A 22387-nucleotide genomic window follows, 5' to 3' on the forward strand; every position below is an offset into this window, starting at 1 on the left:
TATGATAGAGGCAGTAGAGTTAGAACTTTTGAGTCTATGTTTAATAGCTGATTTTTTTTTATGTTCTCTTCCAGATTTCTATCAGTTTATGTTGCTAACTCTTTTCATGGACCTTCTAGTTATGTAGTCTCCCAAACTGTAATCCCAGTTTCTTCTACTTCACAAAGTCATTATTTCCCATTCTATTTAAAAAATATGCACAATATTCTGATCTGTGTTATGTATGCACTTCTTATTTTTTATTGTGAAAATACCATACAGAGGGGTTACAATTACATGGACAAGGTAATGAGTACATATCTTATCAAGCATTGTTGCCTCCTCCTTTGTTTCCCCTTCCCATCCCTTCCCATATCCCCCCTCCCCCTTTTCCACCCTCCCATTTCCCCCCCCCCCGGCCAAAATCGTCTTGTACATCTCATTGTTGCAATGGAGCCACCTGTATCCCTATCTAAACAATTTGTTTTTTCCCTTCCCTTCCACAAATTATACCTACCTCAAATACAGTGAAAACAGGGTATGTTATACCGTGGGGGAGGACATACAAAGCAACAAAAAAATCATCTTATAAATATGTTAAAAACAATCGCAAGAAAGAAAAAACATTTGAGTATCTTGGGGTTCATTTTGCCTAACATCAACTTATCTGACTGTTTCTGTGTGTCTCAGAAATATACTAGTAATTGCAAATAAGGGAAACCATGGGACCTATGTTTCTTTGGGCCTGGCTTACTTCACTTAATATAATTTTTTCCAAGTCTTTCCATTTCCTAACAAATGGGGCAATGTCATTCTTTCTGATGGAGGCATAGAATTCCATTGTATATATATACCACATTTTCTTGATCCATTCATCTACTGAGGGGCATCTGGGTTGGTTCCATATCTTAGCTATGGTAAATAATGCTGCTCTAAACATAGTTGTGCTGGTAGCTTTAGTATGGTCTTGTTTGTGATCATTTGGGTAAATGGAGAGGAAGATGGTGGAGGAGAAGCTGGAGGCTGAACAAGCTCTTGTATGTATGCACTTCTTAAGACCAAATAACATGTCCTGTTTTTTGTTAATGTCTCCCAGAAGGAGTCTACCAAAGTGCTTTACATATAATACATAGGTGCAAAATGATCACTCATTTGAACAAAACTGAGTTTTGTGAAAGAGTCATATATATATTAAAAAAAAACAGCAGCTTTAATATATTACATTAACATCGGATTTCCATGGCTAAATAAATGAGTGCCTCAGAATGTACATAGAATGCACTAATTATAAGCAGCTTTGAATAAAACTGTTAATAGATATATCCTTAAGCAAACTACAAGAAAAGTGTTTGCCTATGTTGGACAACTCTAGCATGTCAGAAAAAATCTATTTTGATTTCCTCCCTCTCTCCCTTTCCCTCTTCTCTCCTTATCCCTCCGCCCCCTCTCTCTGGGTCCCTCTTTCCTTTCCTGTTTTCCTCCCCCTGACCCTTCTCTCTTCTGAGAGGGTCTTGCTACACTTCAGGCTGCCCTCGAATACCCTATGAGCTGAAGCTGACCTTAAACTCAGTATCCTCTCACCCCAACTTCCTCTGTGCTGAGATTACAGATGTTTGTCACCATGCCTAGATTAGTTTGATATCATTGTGAAACAGAATTTGGGATAGAAATTGATAGTTGAAAATTCTTTAGACTACAAAGGATATTTTGTATTTTTCTCATGAATCAGATTCACATTGGTCCATAATTTCTCAGGTTTATTATGATAGGTGATAATATAGGCACCACATCTTGGTAAAATTTATCTGGTACTTTTAGGCACGTAAGCCCAATGGGAAGGTGTATAGATAAAATCCCATTTGTGTAAAACCTATCCTATAAACTGTATTTATTTATTTGTGGGCCCTACACATAAATGTGTCTATAAATGCCCTCAAATATCCTTGTTTTTGAAGTTGTTTTTTTTCTTTCCATTTTAGACAAGCTAAATGTTTATGTCTATTCCATAATACTCATGTTTGTGATTATAACTGAGGCCTTTTCTACCTCCCAGGTTTGGAAGTAACTCAGAGGTTAGTCAGCAGGTAGCAAAGGGAGAGATTCCAGGCAGTCTCTAAGACAATCTCCATGTCAAACAGTTGTTGTTAGGAGTGAAAGATTCTTAGGGATAGGAATATAGAAGAAACTACATCTCCTCAAAACATCAGTGCCTGTGGATAGGGAGATAGGGTGTAAGAGGTTAACGATGGAAGTGGGGAGAAAATATTGCCAAGTATTTTGTGGTAGACAGTTCCCCTTACAAATACTATTGTGTTTTGGATTCTGCCTGAAGAACTAGAGCAAAACCACAAAAGGGAATGCATCAGAATTATCTTGCCAGTTCCTTTTGCTCTCAGCTGTTGTGCTATTCAAAAAAACCACAGGTGACTCCTGCACACCAAAAATCACATGAAAAATGTAATGAAATTCATTCCATACCTGAAGTCTTTGAATCCTTTTTCATGAACCTGTACAAATAAACATCACATTTCAAAGGTTTGCAACCATGACCACAAGTATTTAGTAAAGAATTTCTAGGTGTGAGATAACTAGTCATTCTCTAAATGCTTTGTGGTAGTAATGATCAAAGCTAGGCTGTTATTGACTCTAATATTAAAAATATTTACTTACAAGTTATTTGATCTGTAAAAGCCATACAAGCAAATTTTATGTAACAAAATGCAATCTATTTTTATGTATTTCTCACCAGTCACTCAGTGAGGTTGCTGGTATTCACAGTCTTTCAGTCTTAGGAGAGGCTAGTTGCTGCTACACTCAGGGGCTTATGTAAATAAAGTTAATTGTGTAGAAACCTGAGGAAAATTCTGACAGAAGTAGGTTAGAAAAGTGGAGTATTGGTGGCTTATGTCAGTAGTCCTAGCTACTCAGGAGGCTGAAATCTGAGGATCATGGTTCCAAGCCAGCCCAGGCAGAAAAGTCCCTGTGATACTCTTATGTCAATTAAAAAAAAAAAACCCGAAACACTCAAAAGCCAGAAATGGTGCTGTGGCTCAAGTGATAGAGCACCAGCCTTGAGCACAAAGAGAGGCTCAGGGACAGGGCCCAGGACCTGAATTCAAGCTCAGGGTGAGTGCTCTACCATTTGAGCCACAGTACCACTTATGGTTTTCTGGTGGTTAAGTGGAAATGAGAGTCTCACAGACTTTCCTACCAGAGCTGGAACTGAAATCCTCAGATCTCAGCCTTCCAATTAGCCAGGATTACAGGCATGAGCCACCAGATCTGGCTTTATAATTGATCTTTTAAGAACTAAAAATAGTTTTTTGAAGAGTTTATGGCTAGTGGTTTAAATGAAAGCTAAATACTAGGTCTGGGTGCTGTCCCTTAGCTTTTTTGTTCAAGGATGGTACTACCATTTGAGCCACAGCTCCACTTCTGGATTTTTGCTGTGAGACAAGTCTCATAGATTTTTCTGCCTGGGCTGACTTGGACTGTGATCCTCAGATCTCAGCCTCCTGAGTAGCTAGGATTACAGGCATGGGCCACTGGCAGCTAGCTTATTATATTTATTTATTTATCTATTTATTTTTTATCAGTTGTGGGGCTTGTACTCTGGGCCTGGGTGCTGTCCCTCAGCTCTTCAGCTCAAGGCGAGTGCTTTACCTCTTGAGCTACAATGCCATTTCTGGTTTTCTAGTGGTTTTTATTGGAGATAAGAGTCTCACAGACTTTTCAGCCCGGGCTGGCTTTTTGAACCGTGATCCTCAGATCTCAGCCTCCTGAGTAGCTAGGATTATAGGTGTGAGCCACCAGCACCTGGCTTTTTTTTTTTTTTTTTTAAGAAAGAATTTTAAGTAAATTTACTTAAAATCGAAACAAAGCTATTATTCTCTTCAAAACAAGTGTCATGGCAACACTATTGTTGAGGTAAGAGAAGGATTATAATGTGTTATAAATTCTTCATTTTTAAAAGACCTAAAGTGGCAGAGTAGAATTTTAAGTTTCTATCACCTTTGTCTCAATCTAGATTTAAATTGTTTACATTTTAAAGTCTAGTGAAACAGTAAAATATTCAGCAAGGTCATTGCTTAGTTTTGTTTTCAGTATTCAAAGTACACAGGTATGAAGTGTTATTGAAGTGTTACTGTTAGACAAAAAGAATAATACGGGACTTTTCATCAATCTCATTGTCTTAAGTTCTACAAATGTCCCTGGAATTAAGCGTCGATGAATTCCATTTTGCTCCTAGAGTACAACATCTTTCATTTGTAATTAACATTCTCAAATTAGATTCCAACTAGTCATTATGTTCCTACGTGGGTTAAGTTGAATTTAAGAGGATTATTTAGAATAATTGGGGGGGGGGGGGCTCCAGCAAAGTCAGTGGATTAATGGCATAGGAAGCTAAAGGACAGGGTCTAGTAATTTGAGATTTGTTGAATTCTAACATGCTTCATATTTTTAAATTCTATGATTTTTTTCTATTTGCATGGATTCTCAGCATTTCTAATAGTGATTGTAATCATGACAATAACAAAATATCATTTGCAGAGCAGTGTGCATCCTAAAATTTTGTTGTTATTTTATTGTTATTATAAAGGTGATATACAGAGGGGTTACAGTTACATAAGTAGGTAATGAGTATTTATTTTTGGATAATGTCACCCCTTTCTTTTGTAATTTTTAATGTTAAAAAAAAGTTAAGGCCCCAGATCTGGTAGCTCATGCCTGTAATCCTAGCTACTCAGGAAGCTGAGATCTAAGGATCATGGTTCAAAGCCAGCTCAGGTAGGAAAATCTGTGTGACTCTTAACTTCAATTAACCATCAAAAAGTTGGACTGGAACTCTGGCTCAAGTGATAGAGTATGCCTGCCTTGAGTGAAAAAGCTATAGGCAAGGGGCTGGGAAGGTGGCTCAGTGGTAGAGGGCTTGCCTTGCATGCATGAGGCCCTGGGTTCGATTCCTCAGCACCTCATAAGCAAAAAGAAAAAAGCCGGAAGTGGCGCTGTGGCTCAAGTGGTAGAGCACTAGCCTTGAGCTGAAGAGCTGAGGGACAGAGCCCAGGCCCAGAGTTCAGGCCCCATGACTGGACACCCCCCCCATAAAAAAACCCCAAAAATCTATAGGCAAGCACCCAGGCCCTGAGTTCAAAGCCTCAGTACTGGTGCAAAAAAGATAAGAAGAAAGAAATAATAGATCAGTGGTCTGGTCACTGATGGTGGCACACATTATCTATAATCCTAACTTGAGAGGCTAAGGTAGGATGATTACAAATTTGAGGCCAGCCTGGCAAAATAGTGAGGCTCTATCTCAAAATTTAAAAAATAAGGCTGGGAATGTAGCTCAGTAGTACTGCCCCTGGATTCACAGTGCTCAGCAACAAAATGGAAGGGAAGGGAAGGGGAGGGGAAAGGAGGGGAGGGGAGGGGGAAACATCTGCAGTTCAGTTAGTTTTGGGCTCTCAATATAGGACAGTTTCTGTGAGTAAAAACAGCAGTGTTAGCTCCTGGTTACATGGGAAGATTCCTACAAGGCTCCCTCAAATGTGAGCTGATGGTTCTTCTTCCTATGGCTATAATTTTGCCAGTCCTTGGGCTTGAACTCTGGGCCTGGGCACTTCCCTGAGCTTCTTTTTTTTTTTTTTTTTAAATTTAATTTAATTTTATTTGTGAACATACTGTACAGAGGAGTTACACTTACATGGGCAGGATAATGCGTACATTTCTTACCAAGCATTGCAGCTTCCTCCTTTGTTTACCCTTCACCTGAGCTTCTTTTTGCACTCCTCCACTTGAACCATAGCATCGCTTCTGGCTTTTTCTGAGTAGTTTAGTGGAGATTATGGACTTTCCTTCCCTGGGCTGGCTTCAAATCATGATTCTCACATCTCAGCTTCCTGAGTAGCTAGGATTACAGGCGTGAACCACCAGCACCCAGCTTAAAGAGGAAATTCTTATTTTTACCCTGAGGACTCAGGAGAGAAGAACCCTTGCTAAACTCACTTTTAATTAGGATTGGCCTCTCAGTAAGGCAATAATTCTCAAAATTCAGCATGCATTAGAATCATGTAGAAGAGTATTAAAACTCAGAACATCATGCTCCATCACCAGAGTTTATTATTCAGTAAAATGGTGTGGAGTTTGAGGAACTTACACCTCTAACAAGTCCTCAAGTGACACTGTTATGCTGCAGCAGGTCCCTCAACCCTCCTTGGAGAACCAGTGCGGGAACCCTAGATATCAAATAATGCCTCACCTGAGCAGACAATCAGGACTTATACCTAGAGGCTGTGGTATGGAGGAGAAGTGCCTTGCCTAGGAGCTTAAACAAACATTCCTCTGATTTCATGGCTGTGGGTCTCTTAAGTTATGTTCCTTTTGCTTTCCTTGCCCTCGATTTTGGTAGGATTTTGAGTCAAGGTATATAATGTGAAGACACTACAGAAAGCTCCCGTCCCTCTAGTGGCAGCCTGAGTGTAGGGACATCCAGCAAAATGCCTGTTGACTGTTGCTTAACGTATCTTTCTTTATTATTCATGAGGCTAATTCCTCCCCTTCAACTTTAGTCTATGGGGTAAATTTACTGTTCCTGTCCTTAAATCATTTGTGAATTGAATCTTTTACAAAATCTTGTCAGTTACTTTATCCATAAAGCTAATGTATTCTTTCCCTATTCTCTTATTATGCATATATGTATGTATGTAAAATTATTTAGAAGATATTTGTAATTGTTATACAGCTTGGAAGTCTTTCTTACAGAACTTATTTTTTCAGTTCTCTGATCAAATTTGTGTTTTTTCAGAGATGCTGCTCTTGACCACCTATGTAACACCTTTCTCTCTCTCTCTCCTCTCTCTCTCTCTCTCCCCTTCCCTCTTCACATATTCTTCAGTTGTAGCTCCGACAATTTATTTTATTTATTTTCTATTTTTTCAAGTTCCTAGTTTCTGATTGTGCCTGTTAGGCCATTTTTGTCCTTTTACTTGATTTAAAGTTTCCAAGTTAATAAGCAAAATTGAACATAATCTTCCTTGATAACATTTTGACTAATCTTTGAAGCTTTCAATTTTAATCTTAAAAATAAAAACACAGCTATCCCTTGGTGATTCATGCCTATAATGCTAGCTACATAGGAGCCAGAGATAGGAGGCTCATGTTCAGGGCCAGTCTGGGCAAAACATTAATAAGAATCCCATCTCAGTCAATAAGCTGGGTACGGTGGATTCTGCCTGTTATCCCAGCTGGGTACAAAGTACTAGTAGGTGGATCAAAGTCCAGACTGTTCTTGGTTAAAACAAGAGGCCCTATTTGAAAAAGCAAAGCAAAACAAAACACTAAAGCAAAAAGGGTGGCTCTAGTGGTAGAGTTCCTGACTAGGAACTATGAGGCCATAAGTTCAAACCTCAGTACTGCCCTACCCTTAAAACTGTCTTTAGTTGTTCTTTTGGAAGAATCAAATAAGATCTATTCAATACTTCAAATTATTTAAGAATTTTCTAGTTAATTTCATGTTTCCATTGATTTTTCTTGTCTTCCTGTTCTTAAACACATATGTACATATTCCTGAGTGCATTTTTTTTAAGTGCTAAGGATTGAACCCAGGGTTTTGTACATGCTAGACAATTGCTCTAGCTCTATACCCATCCTCTTTTTGTTGTTGTTGTTATTGTTGTTGTTGGTCCTGGAGCTTGAACTCAGGGTCTAGGTGCTATCCCTTGGCTTCTTTGTGTTCCAGGCTATCTCTCTCTACCACATGAGCCACAGCACTGGCTTTTTCTGAATAGTTATTAGAGACAAATGTCTCATGGATTTTCCTGCCTGGGCTGACTTTGAACATGACCCTTAGATCTCAGCCTCCTGAGTAGGTAGGATTATAAATGTGAAATACTGGTGCTCAGCTTCACTCTCTCTGTCTCACTCTCTTTTATGCATTTAAAAAAGGAGATAATGAATTATATTTCTCATTTTCATTTTTACTAATCTTTTTTTAAAATGCAGTTTTGCTGTTATCCAAGCTATTCTGGAACTGCTTAGCTCAAAGGAGCCTCCTACCTTAGACTAGAGTAGGTGGGACGATAGGCATGAACATCACACTCAGCCGTATATATGCATTTAGATAGGTTTCTTTTTAGATGTTAATCCAAAATGATCAGATTCCCTTTCATCGTTATAACACTTTATGCTCACTCACATTTGGCTTATAATTAACTTTGCAGAAAAGCTCCTGAAATTATGAAAATGATTCTTTCAGATTATTATTGGCAGTATAGAGAAATAAAAGGGATCCATAGAAAATGCAGAAAGAAGAAAATATAAGAAGCATAAAAACTGCCGGGCGCTGGTGGCTCACGCCTGTAATCCTAGCTACTCAGGAGGCTGAGATCTGAGGATCGCGGTTCAAAGCCAGCCCGGGCAGGAGAGACCGTGAGACTCCTATCTCCAATAAAACCACCAGAAAACCGGAAGTGGCGCTGTAGCTCAAGTGGTAGAGCGCTCGCCTTGAGCTGAAGAGCTGAGGGACAGCGCCCAGGCCCAGAGTTCAAGCCCCACGACCGACCAAAAAAAAAAAAAAAAGAAGCATAAAAACTGAAGAAAGCTGGGTGCTGGTGGCTCATGCCTGTAATCTTAGCTACTCAGGAGGATGAGATCTAAAGCTTGCAGTTCAAAGCTACCCCTCGTCAGGAAAGTCCGTGAGACTCTTATCTCTAATTAACCACTAGAAAACCAAAGTGGTGCTATGGCTCAAGTGGTAGAGCACTTGCCTTGAGCTGAGGACCTCAGGGACAGTGCCTACGCCCAGAGTTCAACCCGCACTACTGACAAAAAAAAAGAAAAGAAAAGAAAGGAAAAAACTACCCACCATTTGTATAAGACTCAATGCCTTAACTTCAAAATATGATTTTGTGATATTCACTAAAGCACATAGAATTGGCACCAGGTTGGTAACCAGAATACCAAGGGGTGTAAGCATCTGGTATGGAAATAAAAATTAACCAAGGTTGAATGAAATGAATATTCTCTACCTGAGAATATTCAGAGTCTGACATCCCAGGGCCATTGAAGCATATACCTATTTACATTACCACAGCCTTAGAATCCCCACCTTTTCCTGCCCTACTTACCTAGATTCTGCAGCCTTGGAAACTTTCTTTTTAAAATCAGCTCTCTTTTCTTCAGGGATGTCATCTTTGTGTTTCTTTCCTTCATGTTTTGGAGGAGTCAGTGTAGTCTGAAAACATTTTTCACCTTGGAAAGTCAGTGTTATGTTTGAGATGGTAACATGTTTTGTGTCCCTTATTTCAGTTTTACTTTTTGTATTTCGTAGACATCCATGTTTCAAGATATTTTCAATTTTTTCCTTGAAGAGAATAAGCAGAAACAAGTCAGGTAATAAAAGCACATAACACAGCAATGGCTTGTTTGTGGAGCAGTATGTCATCCACTCATCACTTAATTTGTATTTAAAAAGTGTGGTGGGTACCTGGGTCCAGTAGCAGAAACCCAGAGGTTGCTGTATGCCAACGGAAAGAAGCCAGGCTGGCATTAGAGGGAGGGACTTGGGAATTCAAAGCTGATGGCACATTCAAAAGTTCATCTTGTCATGTATGCAGTGTCACCTCACAGACAATCAGCACTCATTATAGCACTCCTTAAGGTTTTTCCCAAAAGGCCTGGTCCCACCTACTGTCCAATGTGAGGTTGCTCTTAATTGAGAGTGTCTAACTTATAATACTAAAGAGGTTTTACAAAGTCTTAGAACCTGTACTTAAAAAAAATTATTTTTTTGGTTGGTCATGGGGCTTGAACTCTGGGCTTGGGCGCTGTCCCTGTGCTCTTCAGCTCAAGGCGAGTGCTCTACCGCTTGAGCCACAGTGCCACTTCCAGTTTTGCAGTCGTTGATTAGAAATAAAAGTCTCACGGACTTTCCTTCCTGGGCTGGCTTTAAACCATGATCCTCAGATCTCAGCCTCCTAAGTAGCTAGGATTACAGTTGTGAGCCACCGGCGCCCCAGCCCTGTACTTAAAATTTAAAATCTGTCTGTCTCTTAATATCCTGGTTCCTGTCAGTATGCTACCTCTCCCAGTCACTGACTATCAGAATGTCTCACTGAGGCCTCAGAGCAATGGCTCAGCCAGTGGGCAGGCCTGTCTTTCTGGAGCTCCTTACCACTGTTCCTTCCTCCTCCTGTGGCCACACCCAGTGCATTCCTTCAATTGCTTCCTTGAACATATTGCAGCAATGTAATCCCAGAAAGATAAAGTGTATTTTCTGACAGGAAACTTACTGCATACTTATTATACGCAGTAAGTTTCGAAAGTCCTTTGAGGAGTGAAGAAGTGAAAAGTAGAAAATATTCTTTACAGGATGCTGCTGCCCAGACATAGCTGCTCTTCTAGCTAGCTGAGTCTTTTTCTATTTATTCCTTTTGTGTACTTTGTGTTTACTTTTGTGTGCTTTGAGGTCATTTTGAAGTTTTGCTTACAATTTTTTTTTTTTTAGGTCCGAGGCCAGGACTTGATTTCAGTACCTGACACTTTCATTTATTGGCTAGCCATGCCCCTAACCTCTGCTGTGTACATTTTTACTGAACATTTTTATTATTATAAACCTCTTCTTCCTGTCATTAGAAATTGTACACAACTACTTGAATTTTTCCTGAATAAAAACTACTTGCTGGGCCTTGGTGGCTCATACCTGTAATTTAGCTACTCAGGAGGTTGAGATCTGGAGGATGCAATTTGAAACGGCCCTGGGCAGAAAATTCCCTGAGACTTTTATTTCCAATTAACTAGAAAAATTCAGAGGTAGAGATATGACTCATAGGGTAGAGTAACACCTTTGGCTTAGAAAGCCAAGAGGGAGTATGGGGCTGAGTTTAAGTTCTAGTACTGGCACTCTCACCCCCTACCCTTTTACATTAGGAAACAGAATTTGGAAGTAAGACATAAACTATCTGTAATCCTATAGTCTAGAAATAAGCAATATGTGGCTGTTTTTTGTTTGTTTGGTCATGGGGCCTGAACTCTGGGCCTGGGCACTGTCCCTCAGCTCTTCAGCTCAAGGCTAACGCTCTATCACTTGATCCACAGTGCCACTTCTGGCTTTTTCTGCATATGTAGTACTGAGGAATCGAATCCAGGGCCTCATGTATGCAAGGCAGGCACTCTATCACTGAGCCACCTTACCAGCCCAAAATATAGATCTCTATTTTTGTTTTGTTTTTTGGCAGTTGTGGGGCCTGAACTCTGGGCCTGGGCACTGTCCCTCAGCTCAAGGCTAGTGCTCTACCTCTTTAGCCACAGCACAACTTCCAGCTTTTTCTGCTTATGTGGTGTTGAGGAATCAAACCCAGGGCCTCATCCATGCAAGGCAAGCACTCTACCACTGAGCCACCTTCCCAGCCCTGACAATATGTATTTTTTTCTCTTTGAGCATACATATGAAAAAATGTATTTTTATACATTAGAAAATATAGCCTTCATTTTTCACTCAAGTTTATATCATGAACATTTTTCCCAGCCAAGAAACATACTTCAAGTTAAAAAAAAACTGCTGAGTAATAATTTATTTAACAAATTTCTCCTGTTGCTTGCCAGATACTATGGCAGTACCTCAATAAGCTAACTTAGACTCAAGAATGTTTAATTCTCAGAATTAAACATCCTGTGGCTCTGTGTTTACCTACTTCTGACCTTTTCTAAGGCCAGTCACTTTTTTTATTTTCCAGTTTCCACCCTTACCTTTTCTTATTGAAATTTCATACTAATCTTTCAGGTCCTGAGCACTTCTATGTCCAGTTCAACCTTAACAATAACCCTGACAGTATATTAATATCCTGATTTTAGAGATGAGCAAACTGTGCTCTCTTGTCAGTTTACTGATTTAGCTATTTATACAACTGATGTTCAAGGTCAAGATTCTATCCCAGGTCTTCTGATCCTAGCTCTCTCCATCACACTGATGGCAGGTTAAGTTCAATGGTAAGAAGGGGTCATGTTTCAGGTGATATCTTACAATTCCTTTACTACTAGGATTTAGAGATTGGATCTCATGGTTAACATTGGGTAACTCAGATTAAATTCCATAGCATTTTTATCATCAATGTCAGCTACCTGAGAACTATGATCTTGGCGATTGCTCCAGTGCTTGATTGTTAAAACATTAAAGTCTTCCATGTTACGTAAGTTCTCCTCTTGTTTTGCCCTTATTATGTCATCATTTTCAAATACCACCGTGACCTCTGAGACATTCATGTTATCAGGAATCTCTGTGCCTTCTGTGATGTCTACAACTTCTGTGACTTCTGTGACAATTCTTACATCTGGCATTTCTGGGTGCTCACTTTCTGGAATGTCAGTGACATCGGTGACATCAGTGATGTCGGTGGTTTCTGAGAAATCTATGCTCCCTGATACGTGGGAGGGGTCTGTATACGTGTACAGGAAGGGGCTCTGCAGACCCGTGCACGTTGTAATATCCATGATGTCCCCTGAGCCTGTGGCTTCCGTGCTGTTTGTGCCTTCAGAGGTGCTGGAGCCTTCTGGCACTTTGGGGGCTTTAGCTTTCTCCTGATCCAGGACAGAGATGAGGTCCACCCATTGGGAAAATAAGGCCTCCTGTTTGTTTACAGGGGCACTGAGCTGCAAATAGTAGACACGGCCACTTACTAGCTTTACTTTGAGGCGAAAATTCTTAGCATCATGCACAGAAAGAGTCAAAAACTCTAGAGGGAGAAACCTGCAAACAAATGCAAATGAAACAGTATCAATAGAAATGACAAACATATAGTCCCTTTGTATTTTGTAGCAGCTTGAAGAGTGAGATTCAGGAAAACAGTGTCCCATTTAGGTCTGGGAGGAAACTCCTGAGAGTTCTCTCATCTTAGATACGTACCAGAGACTCTGATGTACTTAGAAACAAATCAGAACATCAACTCCTTACAGAGAAATTGTCATTTTAAGTAATCCTAACTAGTCTGGGCTTAGAGAAGTGTCTTGAAAAGATTCTAGAGCAAGTGAGTGGCTGAGAATTCTGATGGATGCTGATGGGAGAGGTGGCTTGCTATTATGATTCTTCAGCTCCTGTTATGTTGCTTTTTAAATTTGTATTATTATTAGCTAGCTTCTGTTTGACTGCCTTTGTCACAAGCTACTTTCCCACACTTTAATGTTACTATTATTTATAGCAGGGTTCTCCTTTAGAGCAATTTCATCTGTATTTCTGTTTTCAGCTCCACAGGAATAAAGATATTTTCTAAGATATTCTGATGTATGTAGATAGTGCCACTATGGAAAGGGAACTGAAGCATGATGCATCCACTTTTTCACTTGCATATGTTAACTTTTGGAGATACCGCAGCAAGCAGACATAGTGCTTGACTTAGGCCACTTGAACTCAGGTCCTCAGCTTTCTTGCACATGGCTGGCACTCTCCTAGTTGAGCCATGCTTCCAGCTTTGAGCTCCACTTTTTGCTAGAGATGGGAATGTTGGAATTTTTCTGACTGGGCTGGCTTTGAACTTCAATCCTCTAGGTCTCAGTGTTCTCAGTAACTAGAATTACAGGAGGAAAGCTATGGGTACCTGGCTCAGAGGGATTTGTGACTCCTCTCTGTGACTCACCTGGTAAGAACCAGCTTTGCTTTAGAGGGAGGTGGTGATGTCAGGAGACTTTTGAAGAAGGGTCCCTTATCTTTTTCAGTACCAGACGTCAGATACGCTAGCAGCATCACGTTGGGGATCTTGTTAGTGGGACTGGAAGAACACATGCCTACGGTCACCCAGTTGGCTCGGTTATGAAGGTAAATGGATTCACCTCTCCTGTTGACCTGAATACAAAACATAGGAAGGAGTTTTTGATGAAGGGCATGGCTTAACATCCTGGCATACCAGAGCAGTGGAAGCGATGCCAGGAAAGAAACGGAGCTTTTTTACTTTTTTACTTGCCTATGTTAACTTTTGGAGATACCACAGTGAGCAGACACAGTGCTTGACTTAGGGAGGTCCACAGGGAAGGCAAACCTAATACAACTAGAGAGACTATTACTGTCACTAAGTTACAGTTCAAGACGTTATAGAATAGCTAACAGAGGGTCTGGACTTAGCTGAGAAAGTGGGCTAAAGGTAGTAATATTTAAAACATTTAAGTCAGCTCATGGAAGTTGTTTGTTTAAAATATTTACTGATGCCCAGGTGTTGGTGGCTCACACCTGTAATTCTACCTACTCAGGAGGCTGAGGTCTGAGGAGTGTGGTTCAGAGCCCTGGGCAGGAAAGTCCATGAGAGTCATATCTCCAATTAATTACCAGAAAACTGGAAATGGAGGTGTGGCTCAAAGTGATAGAATGCTAGCCTTGAGGGAAAGAGCTTAGGGATAGCATCCAGGTCCTGAGTTCAAGCCCCATACTGCCAAAAAATAAAATAAATTAGTACCATAAAAGATAAGTATGGGCTGGGAATGTGGCTTAGTGGTAGAGTGCTTGCCTAGCATGCATGAAGCCCTGTGTTCAATTCCTTAGCACTACATACACAGCTGGAAGTGGTCCTGTGGCTCAAGTGGTAGAGTATAAGCTTTGAGCAAATGAAACTCAGGGACTGCCTAGCCCTGAGTTCAAGCCCAGGACTGGCAAAAAAAAAAAAAAAAAAAAAGATGAGTAGCACATATTGTTGAGTATAGACCTTGTAAAACATTTCCAAGACTTGAGATAATAAAATATAGTGAAAATTAGGAATTAGGAAGTTTGGCTCTCACTTTTGTCTTAGATACATTTTTCTTTTTTTGGTCGGTCGTGGGGCTTGAACTCTGAGCTTGGGTGTTGTCCCTGTGCTCTTCAAGTGCTCTACTGCTTGAGCCACAGCGCCACTTCTTAGATACATTTTTTTTGGGGGGTCCGGTCATGGGGCCTGAACTCTGGGCCTGGGCGCTGTCCCTCAGCTCTTCAGCTCAAGGCTAGTACTCTACCACTTGAGCCACAGCGCCACTTCCGGCTTTTTTTCTTTTTGTTTATGTGGTGCTGAGGAATCGAACCCAGGGCCTTGAGCATGCAAGGCAAGCGCTCTACCACTGAGCCACCTTCCCAGCCCTCTTAGATACATTTTTAAGTTTGTGTTATTAGCAGTAGGATCAAACCTAAGAATTCATGTATGCAAAGGATGTATTCAACCACTAAGCTACATAACCAGCAACAGAATTTTTAATAATGTTATATAAACTGGGTATAGGGGCATGTTCCTGTAGACCCAGCTAGACAGAAGACTGAGGCAGGGAGTTTTTGGTCAGTTTGGGCAACATAGCAACCCTTGTTTTTAAAGTAATATAAATAAAAGAATAAGAGAAATGGCAGTGTTTAACAACAAATTTGCAATCTTCCTGATTACTTACCAATAGGTCAGCTAACTAATAGCCCATCTCTGGATATGGAGCCCTGGAAGTCTTTCCTTAGCTGACAAATTGGACAATGTACACCCAAACTTGCTAGGTGGACAGGACAGGTTTCTCGGCATATAATCAGTAAAAACCCCAAAGTCCAAAAACTCAAACAATATAATTGCTGCTCATTCATAAAAGAAAAGGCTGGAAAATGAGTACACAGAAATGTGGGGAAGCCAGAGAGGAGCTATACTTGTGTTTCTCAGTTGTATGAAAACTGGTTCAATTAAAACACACTTAAGGGGTTAGACACAAAACTCAATGGTTAAAAACATGTTTTCTTATGCAAAGGCCCCGGGTTTGAGTCTCACTTCCCATACAACTCACCAATTCAAACCAAGTATGTTCCGAAAGAGGTTATAGCCCTACTCTATTTATTAGACATTTCTTTTGAATTGCTGGTAGCTGTCACTATTGCTGTTTGAATGTACTATTTTGCTGGATGTGACAGAGCAAAAGGGTATAGGGTATGACTTAACACAGTACAGTGCTCAGTCTGCTCACTACCTGCCTCCCAGTGTGACACAAGTGCTGTGTGATTAGTGTGCAGAAGATACATTGCACAGGGCAAAGGAAGAGAGGTGGAGAACTGAAAATATTGTTAGTAGGAAAGAAGTATTTGGTTTCCTTCCTTCCTTCCTTTCTTTTTTTCTTTCTTTCTTTCTCCCTCCCTCCCTCCGTCCCTCCCTCCCTCCCTCCCTCGCTCCCTCCCTCCCTCGCTCCCTCCCTCCCATCCTGGGACTTGAACTTGGGGCCTGGGCACTCTCCTTGAGCTTCTTTTACTCAAGGCTAGCACTCTGCTACTTGAGTGGTACTAAGGAATCGAACCCAGGGCTTTATGCATGCTAGGCAAGTACTCTACCACTAAGCCACATTTTCAGTCAGAAAGACATATTTGGAAGGCATCTCCAGGTTGCATCTCCTGCCAGTGGCACATGGTGCAGGGCGGGGGGGGGGGAGGGGGACTTAGGACATGTTTGTGAAGGATGAAGGCCCCTCTGAAGGAGCATGCCTTGTCATCCTCTGCCACATCGGCTGAGTAGCTGCTCCAGTTACAAGCTCTGTGTTCAATGCTAGTTGCTTGTGGCATTTCTGTGAGGTGACAGTAATGGTCCACAACACTGAGCTCTTTTCTCCATCTCTGTGCCTGAATATATTTTTTTAGGTACTAGGGTATGAACTCAAGGGCCACGGGCTTGCTATACCGTGCTCCTGGTCTTTTTTTTTTTTTTTTTGGGTCCGGTCATGGAGCCTGAACTCTGGGCCTGGGTGCTGTCCCTCCGCTCTTCAGCTCAAGGCTAGCACTCTACCATTTGAGCCACAGTGCCACTTCTGGCTTTTTTCTTTTTGCTTATGTGGTGCTGAGGAATCGAACCCAGGGCTTCAGGCATGCAAGGCAAGCGCTCTACCACTGAGCCACCTTTTTAAAAAACATTTTTTATTCTTGTCCAGACTGGCCTCAGATTATGTCTTCCTACCTCTGCCTCCAGCATACCTAGAATCATAGACATATATAACCACTCCTGACTTGTTTGAGATGGGGGTCTCGATCCTCCCAATCTCTGCCTTCTGATCTTTATCTGTATATTCTAATATTGAATATTTAGAGGAAAGTCAGTTCTGCTTCCAGTGCACTGAATGGTTTCATTCATCATGTAAATACATTCTCAGAGAAAGGAAACCATTGTCCTGATATTGTTAGATTTTTCCTTAAGAACTGAATGAAATTAGTTTAATTTCTAGTTTGTTACAGATCACCACCTTCCCTTCTTTTCCTTTCCTTTCTCCTTCTCTTCCTTTACTTGTCTCCTTTCCTTCCCCCCTCCCTTCCCCCACCCTTCCCTTCCTTCCTCTCTCTTCTCCTCCCCTTTCCATCCCTGTCACAGTGCTTGGGATTGAACCGAGGGGCCTTGCTATGCTAGTCAAGCCCTCTACCCGCAAGCTAACCTCTACTTCCACCGTAGATGTTTTGCTTCTAAGTCTAAAAAAGAAGTTAGTGAAGAAGCATGTTTTCCTGTGACAGGATGTTCTAAAAATCATTTTGTGTAACTCTGGGAAGATTATGTTAGAATGAAAATTACAGTGGAATTAGGACAGAAATCCTCCTAAGAATTTGTTGGGATATGGATGTCACTTTAACACTAATTATTTCAGGTTGTTTAAAGTTTTCAAAATTACTCTCCTTAATGATACCAAGTAGTCTCTTGCCACATTGAAAACAATTCTCTTCCTAGCCTTTTTATTGTTGTTCTTGTTGTCTTTGAGAAAATTAAATACTGAACTTAATTCAGAACTCAAGTATTATTTACCTGAATGAAATTGCTCTCTAATGTGGGAGGAGCTACAAAAGGCGCATACTCTCCTCCATCCATCTTCTTTTTAATATTTCCAGGGGGGTGAGGCTGTGGGTTGAGTTGGGCAACTGGGTCATCAGTCTTTGGATTGGAATCTTGTTCATTTGTCTTTGGATGAGCATCTTGATCATCCAACTTTTTGCTGTTTTTCTTCATTGTGCTTAGGTAAAAATTAGAAAATTGAGGGAATAAGAATACAATAAATGATATGATATATAGAAAATAGTTATTTCATTTCTCCATTGATTGACAACTTTACACATTCTAGGTATACTTGACACTATGCCCAACACTGTGGATGCATTAAAAAGGACTGAGGAGATCCTGGCCTTAAAATGTACACTTTAAGGGGTGACCGATAATAAGGAAGCAAGCAAACAAAAAGCAGTAACAAAAAAAGGATATTGAACAGATACTTGTAATAAAAGTGAGTGGCAGTGAGGGTGGTAACACTTAGGGTGATTAGGTTAGTCTCTAGGAGACTTTGCAATATATACTCCCTTCCCCAGACCATTGTTTTCCTAATTAATGGGAACACTTGCTTTTACATCATGTATAGGTGTCAAATGTTTTTGTGTAAGTAAAGTAACAAAACTCTCCTAGATTGAGAATACTTCTTCCACACTATTAACCCATACCTGAGCTTTAGCTCTTGGTTGGGAAGTAAATAGTGGATATCTTTCTGATCAATGACAGTTTATCCCTACTCTCTTCATCTTTTTACGAAAGAGCTTCCACCAGACAACAGTGACTGTTATTTGATCTCTCAGGACAGTTCTAAAAAGGAAACAAGACCTCAAAGTGTAATGGCCAATAACTTCCATGGAAACATCCTAAACACCAGTCATCATTAAAGAACTTCCAATCACAAATACAGTGACTTCCCAACTCATACCCATACAATGGAAACTATTTTTTTAAAGCAGTAAATGTTGGCAAGGATGCAGAGAAGCTCAAACTGTTGTGTAATTGGTGGGATGGAAGTGATACAGTTTCTGTGGGAAACAGTACAGTGATTCCTTAAAAAAAAAAATTAGACATAGAAATGGCCCAGAAGTCCACTCGTGGGTATATATCCCAAAGAACTGAAAGTACAGTACCGAAGTAATTTTATTTTTTGGTGGTACTGGGGTTTGAACTCAGGACTTCATACTTGTTAGACAGGTGATCTACTTCCCGAGTCACACCTGCAGCCCTCTGAAGAGACAATTGTACAGCCATATTTGTAGCAACATTAAATTCATAATAGCCAGCCATTCTTACCTCAACTCAGCCAAGAGTCACAATCCACTGTGGGAGGTGTAACTCACTTCAGTTTGAGCTTCCTCCTTTTCATGATGAAGCCTTTTGTATATAAAACCGAGAGAAAAGAAGCTAATTTCAGTTCTAACATTTACTTGTTACTTGTTGAGGTTCATGCGTTAGTGTCTTACAGCTACATGGTTACAGTTTGGTAGTATCATCTTCAAAACTCCATTTGTTGGAGTCAGTCCTTGAGAGTGATTGGATCATGAGGGCTTATTGACATAATAATTGGCTTAATCTACTGACGGACTCATACTTGTGCGTACATATTCTTTGTGTGTACATTTTAATGGGTTTCATTTAGTCATTTTCATACATGTATATAAATGTTCTTTGATTAGATTGACCCTCTCACTACCCCATCTTGTTCCCCTTCCTTAAGTCTTCCTCCTCTCAAATCAGACTCATCATTTACAGGCAGTATTGGGATGTGGTAGAAACTTTAGGGTGGGGCTGAGTTGGAGCACTGGAGGCGTGTTCTTGGGGGCTATCTCTTGTCCCAAGTTCCTTCCTCATTCTCTCTGTTTCCTAGCCACTATGAGGTGAGCATCTCTGCTCTGCTATTTCCTTCCCAGGGTGCTCTGCCTCACCATAGGCCCAGAAATATGGACAAAATAACCCTGCACTGAAACTGTGACTCAAAACTAATCCTTTCTCCTTTGCTGCTGCTTATATGCCAAGGTATTTTGTCACAGCCATGGAAACAAAGCATAGTTGGAGGGGGTTGCTGTCCACATTTGAGCCAAATTGTTCTTGGTGAGCCTCATTGAGTGCTCAGTCACAAGTCCTCAGCTAGTCCTTACCCTGAAACTGCCAGATAGGGAAACCAGCATTATCCCGAATGTCAGAGGAAATGATATGACTACTGTCTTCTTGATGGGAGGTTGGAGCAGAGATATGACCAGTGAAATATGTAATAGCGTTATTCATATTAATGAGCTGAACTTTTGTAGTTTATATATATATATATATACACACATATATGTCAATAAAGAAAATCTTATTTATACTATCATGCTTTATTCATACTATAGGTATAATAGAGGCCTATAAAACTCATACTTTAAAAGCAAATTTTAGTATAAAAAGATTAACCATATTAAGGATTGATTAATGCATATGATGTGTAATGGAAATTCAAGAACATGTTGACTGAGGCATGAATTAGAGCAGAGGCATGAAGCAGGATGGTTAGAGGCTGTTGTGGGGATGCAGAGCTAGCTTCTGTTATAAGTTATTCTACTATGATTGTATATACATCTTTTCTAATCATAGTTTATATTTTTCCAATAATTCATTCCTTTTGTTAGGTATCAAAGGTTCTATACATTGAGTTAAGCAGGCAAGATATAGAGAAATATTGTAGGTAAGGACTTGTATTGTGCAGCAAGAACAAGGACAGCCTAGAGGAATCCAATGCAATAGGCCATAACTTATTCTATGCAGCTTCACTTGTTTCTTTTAAACAGCTTTCCTCCCCCTCAGATATTTTTCTATCTTCTTCCAGTTACCATTGAATGAACATTAATTCAGTAGATAGTTACTGCAGAATTTCAGTTTAATTTTCATCAGAAAAAGCAGCATTGTTGCCAGGAACCAGTGGCTCACACCTGAGATCTGAGAAAGTCCCATGGGCCTTTTCTCCAATTAGATACAAAAAAGCTAGAAGTGGAGCTGTGGCTCAAGTGGTAAAGTGCTAGCCTTAAGCCAAAGAGCTTAAGGATAGCAGTGAGTCTCAGTGTTCAATCCCCTGGGGGCAGTACAAAAAAGAAATGAAGAAGGAAGGAAGGAAGCCAGCAAGGAAGCAAGGGAAGAAAAGGAACGGAAAAAGGGAAAGGGAAAGGGAAAGAGAAAGGAAAGCAGAAGAGAAGAGGTTTGATGCTGGTAGCTCATGCCTATAATCTATCTTAGTTACTCAGGAGGCTGAGAGCTGAGGATCATGGTTCAAGGCCAGCCTAGGCAGGCAACTCTGTGAGACTTTTCTCCAGTTAACCACTAGAAACCTAGAAGTGATGCTGTGGCTCAAAACAGTGTGGCAAAAACAGTTCAGGGACAGTGCCTAGGCCCTGAGGTCAAGCCCTATGACTCATAACAACAACAACACAATAAAAGAAAAGGAAAAGAGAGAAAGAAAAAGCAGTATTGTTGGCCTTTTGTTTTGTTTTGTTTTGTTTTTGGTCAGTCATGGGGCCTGAACTCTGTGCCTGGGCGCTGTCCCTCAGCTCTTCAGCTCAAGGCAAGCATTCTACCACTTGAGCTACAGTGCCACTTCCAGTTTTCTGGTGGTTTATTGGAGTCTTACAGACTTTTCCTGCCCAGGCTGGCTTTGCACCACAATCCTCAGATCTCAGCCTCCTGAGTAGCTAGGATTATAGGTGTGAGCCACTGGTGCCCAGCTGTTGGCCACTTTTAGTAAAAGGAAGGGCAGGGATATATCATATTAAATCTGGTCGTAGGCCTGACTTCAGTTTCCAAAATGACTAGCAAAACAAGCACACAAGAAAACATCCACCACCCCCCACCAACACACACAGAACAAAGTATGGGTCAGCAAAGCAAGTCAACCAAGTACAAGGCCCTGAGTTCAAATCCCAGTTCTATCAAAAAATTAATCCAGAGAGCATTCTGTTATTTTATTTGGTGATACAAGAGTTTGTACTCAGGGCCCCATTCCTTGCTAGGCAGAGTCTGTACAACTTGAGCCATACTTCCAGTCTCTTGTGGAATTGGTTATTTTTGAGGTGGAGGGTCTTGCTTTATGCCTGCTCTGGCCTGGACTGTGATCCTTATATTTGCATTTCCTTGTGTGGTTAGGAATAACAGGTGTGTCACTGCATCAAGCCATTGGTCAAGATGGGGTTTCCTGAACTTTTTATGCCCTAGGCTAACCTTGAACCATAGCTTGGATTACAGTGTCATTTTAAGATCAAATTGACAGATTATTTTTTTAAGAGAAGGAAATTCAGGCACTAAGTATTAAGTTTTCCCAATCTTTATAGTTGAGGTTCAAGAAATAAAACTATAAGTAAAAGAAGATGGAAAGAAAGTAGACATTTTCCCCTCAAATGGCCAGTATTAATTGAACTCTTGAGTTAGTCCCTCCTCCATTTGGCTCATACCTAGGTTGCAGTAATCAACACACACTTACGCAGAGGTGATGCTGAAATAGGCGTCTGGGAACCTCCTGGATGGTGACTAGGAGAATAATCTCCAAATAGCACACTGCCAGTCTTTTCACATCTCTCAACAGAAGGTGTTTTTGGTCTGCTAGACAGGCAACTAACTACTTAGCAAAAGCAGCACAAGTCTAGGCAGACTGG

The 22387-nt window shown here is 40.6% G+C and overlaps 1 protein-coding gene across 3 annotated transcripts in view; it reads right to left on the bottom strand.

The window, feature by feature from the left end:
* Garin2 (golgi associated RAB2 interactor family member 2) overlaps nt 1-22345 on the bottom strand; it is a 25652-nt gene extending 3307 nt beyond the window's left edge. For 2 of the 3 annotated variants that reach the window (XM_070031717.1, XM_070031708.1), the window contains exons 1-7: nt 22216-22345; nt 19026-19106; nt 17718-17922; nt 13602-13807; nt 12094-12718; nt 9102-9337; nt 2458-2486 (exon numbers count right to left, since the gene is read on the bottom strand). In XM_070031717.1, the coding sequence (XP_069887818.1) occupies nt 2458-2486; nt 9102-9337; nt 12094-12718; nt 13602-13807; nt 17718-17918 (1297 nt within the window). In that variant the 5' untranslated portion in view covers nt 17919-17922; nt 19026-19106; nt 22216-22345. Of the gene's footprint in view, nt 1-2457; nt 2487-8046; nt 8204-9101; nt 9338-12093; nt 12719-13601; nt 13808-17717; nt 17923-19025; nt 19107-22215 lie in introns of those variants that run through there. The other variant, XM_070031726.1, reaches the window with a different exon arrangement.
* Nucleotides 22346-22387: the final 42 nt, after the last annotated feature.

The sequence above is a fragment of the Dipodomys merriami genome, unplaced genomic scaffold (assembly GCF_024711535.1).
Source record: "Dipodomys merriami isolate MVZ:Mamm:240054 unplaced genomic scaffold, mDipMer1.0.p SCAF_1, whole genome shotgun sequence".
Classification (NCBI taxonomy): Eukaryota; Metazoa; Chordata; class Mammalia; order Rodentia; family Heteromyidae; genus Dipodomys; species Dipodomys merriami.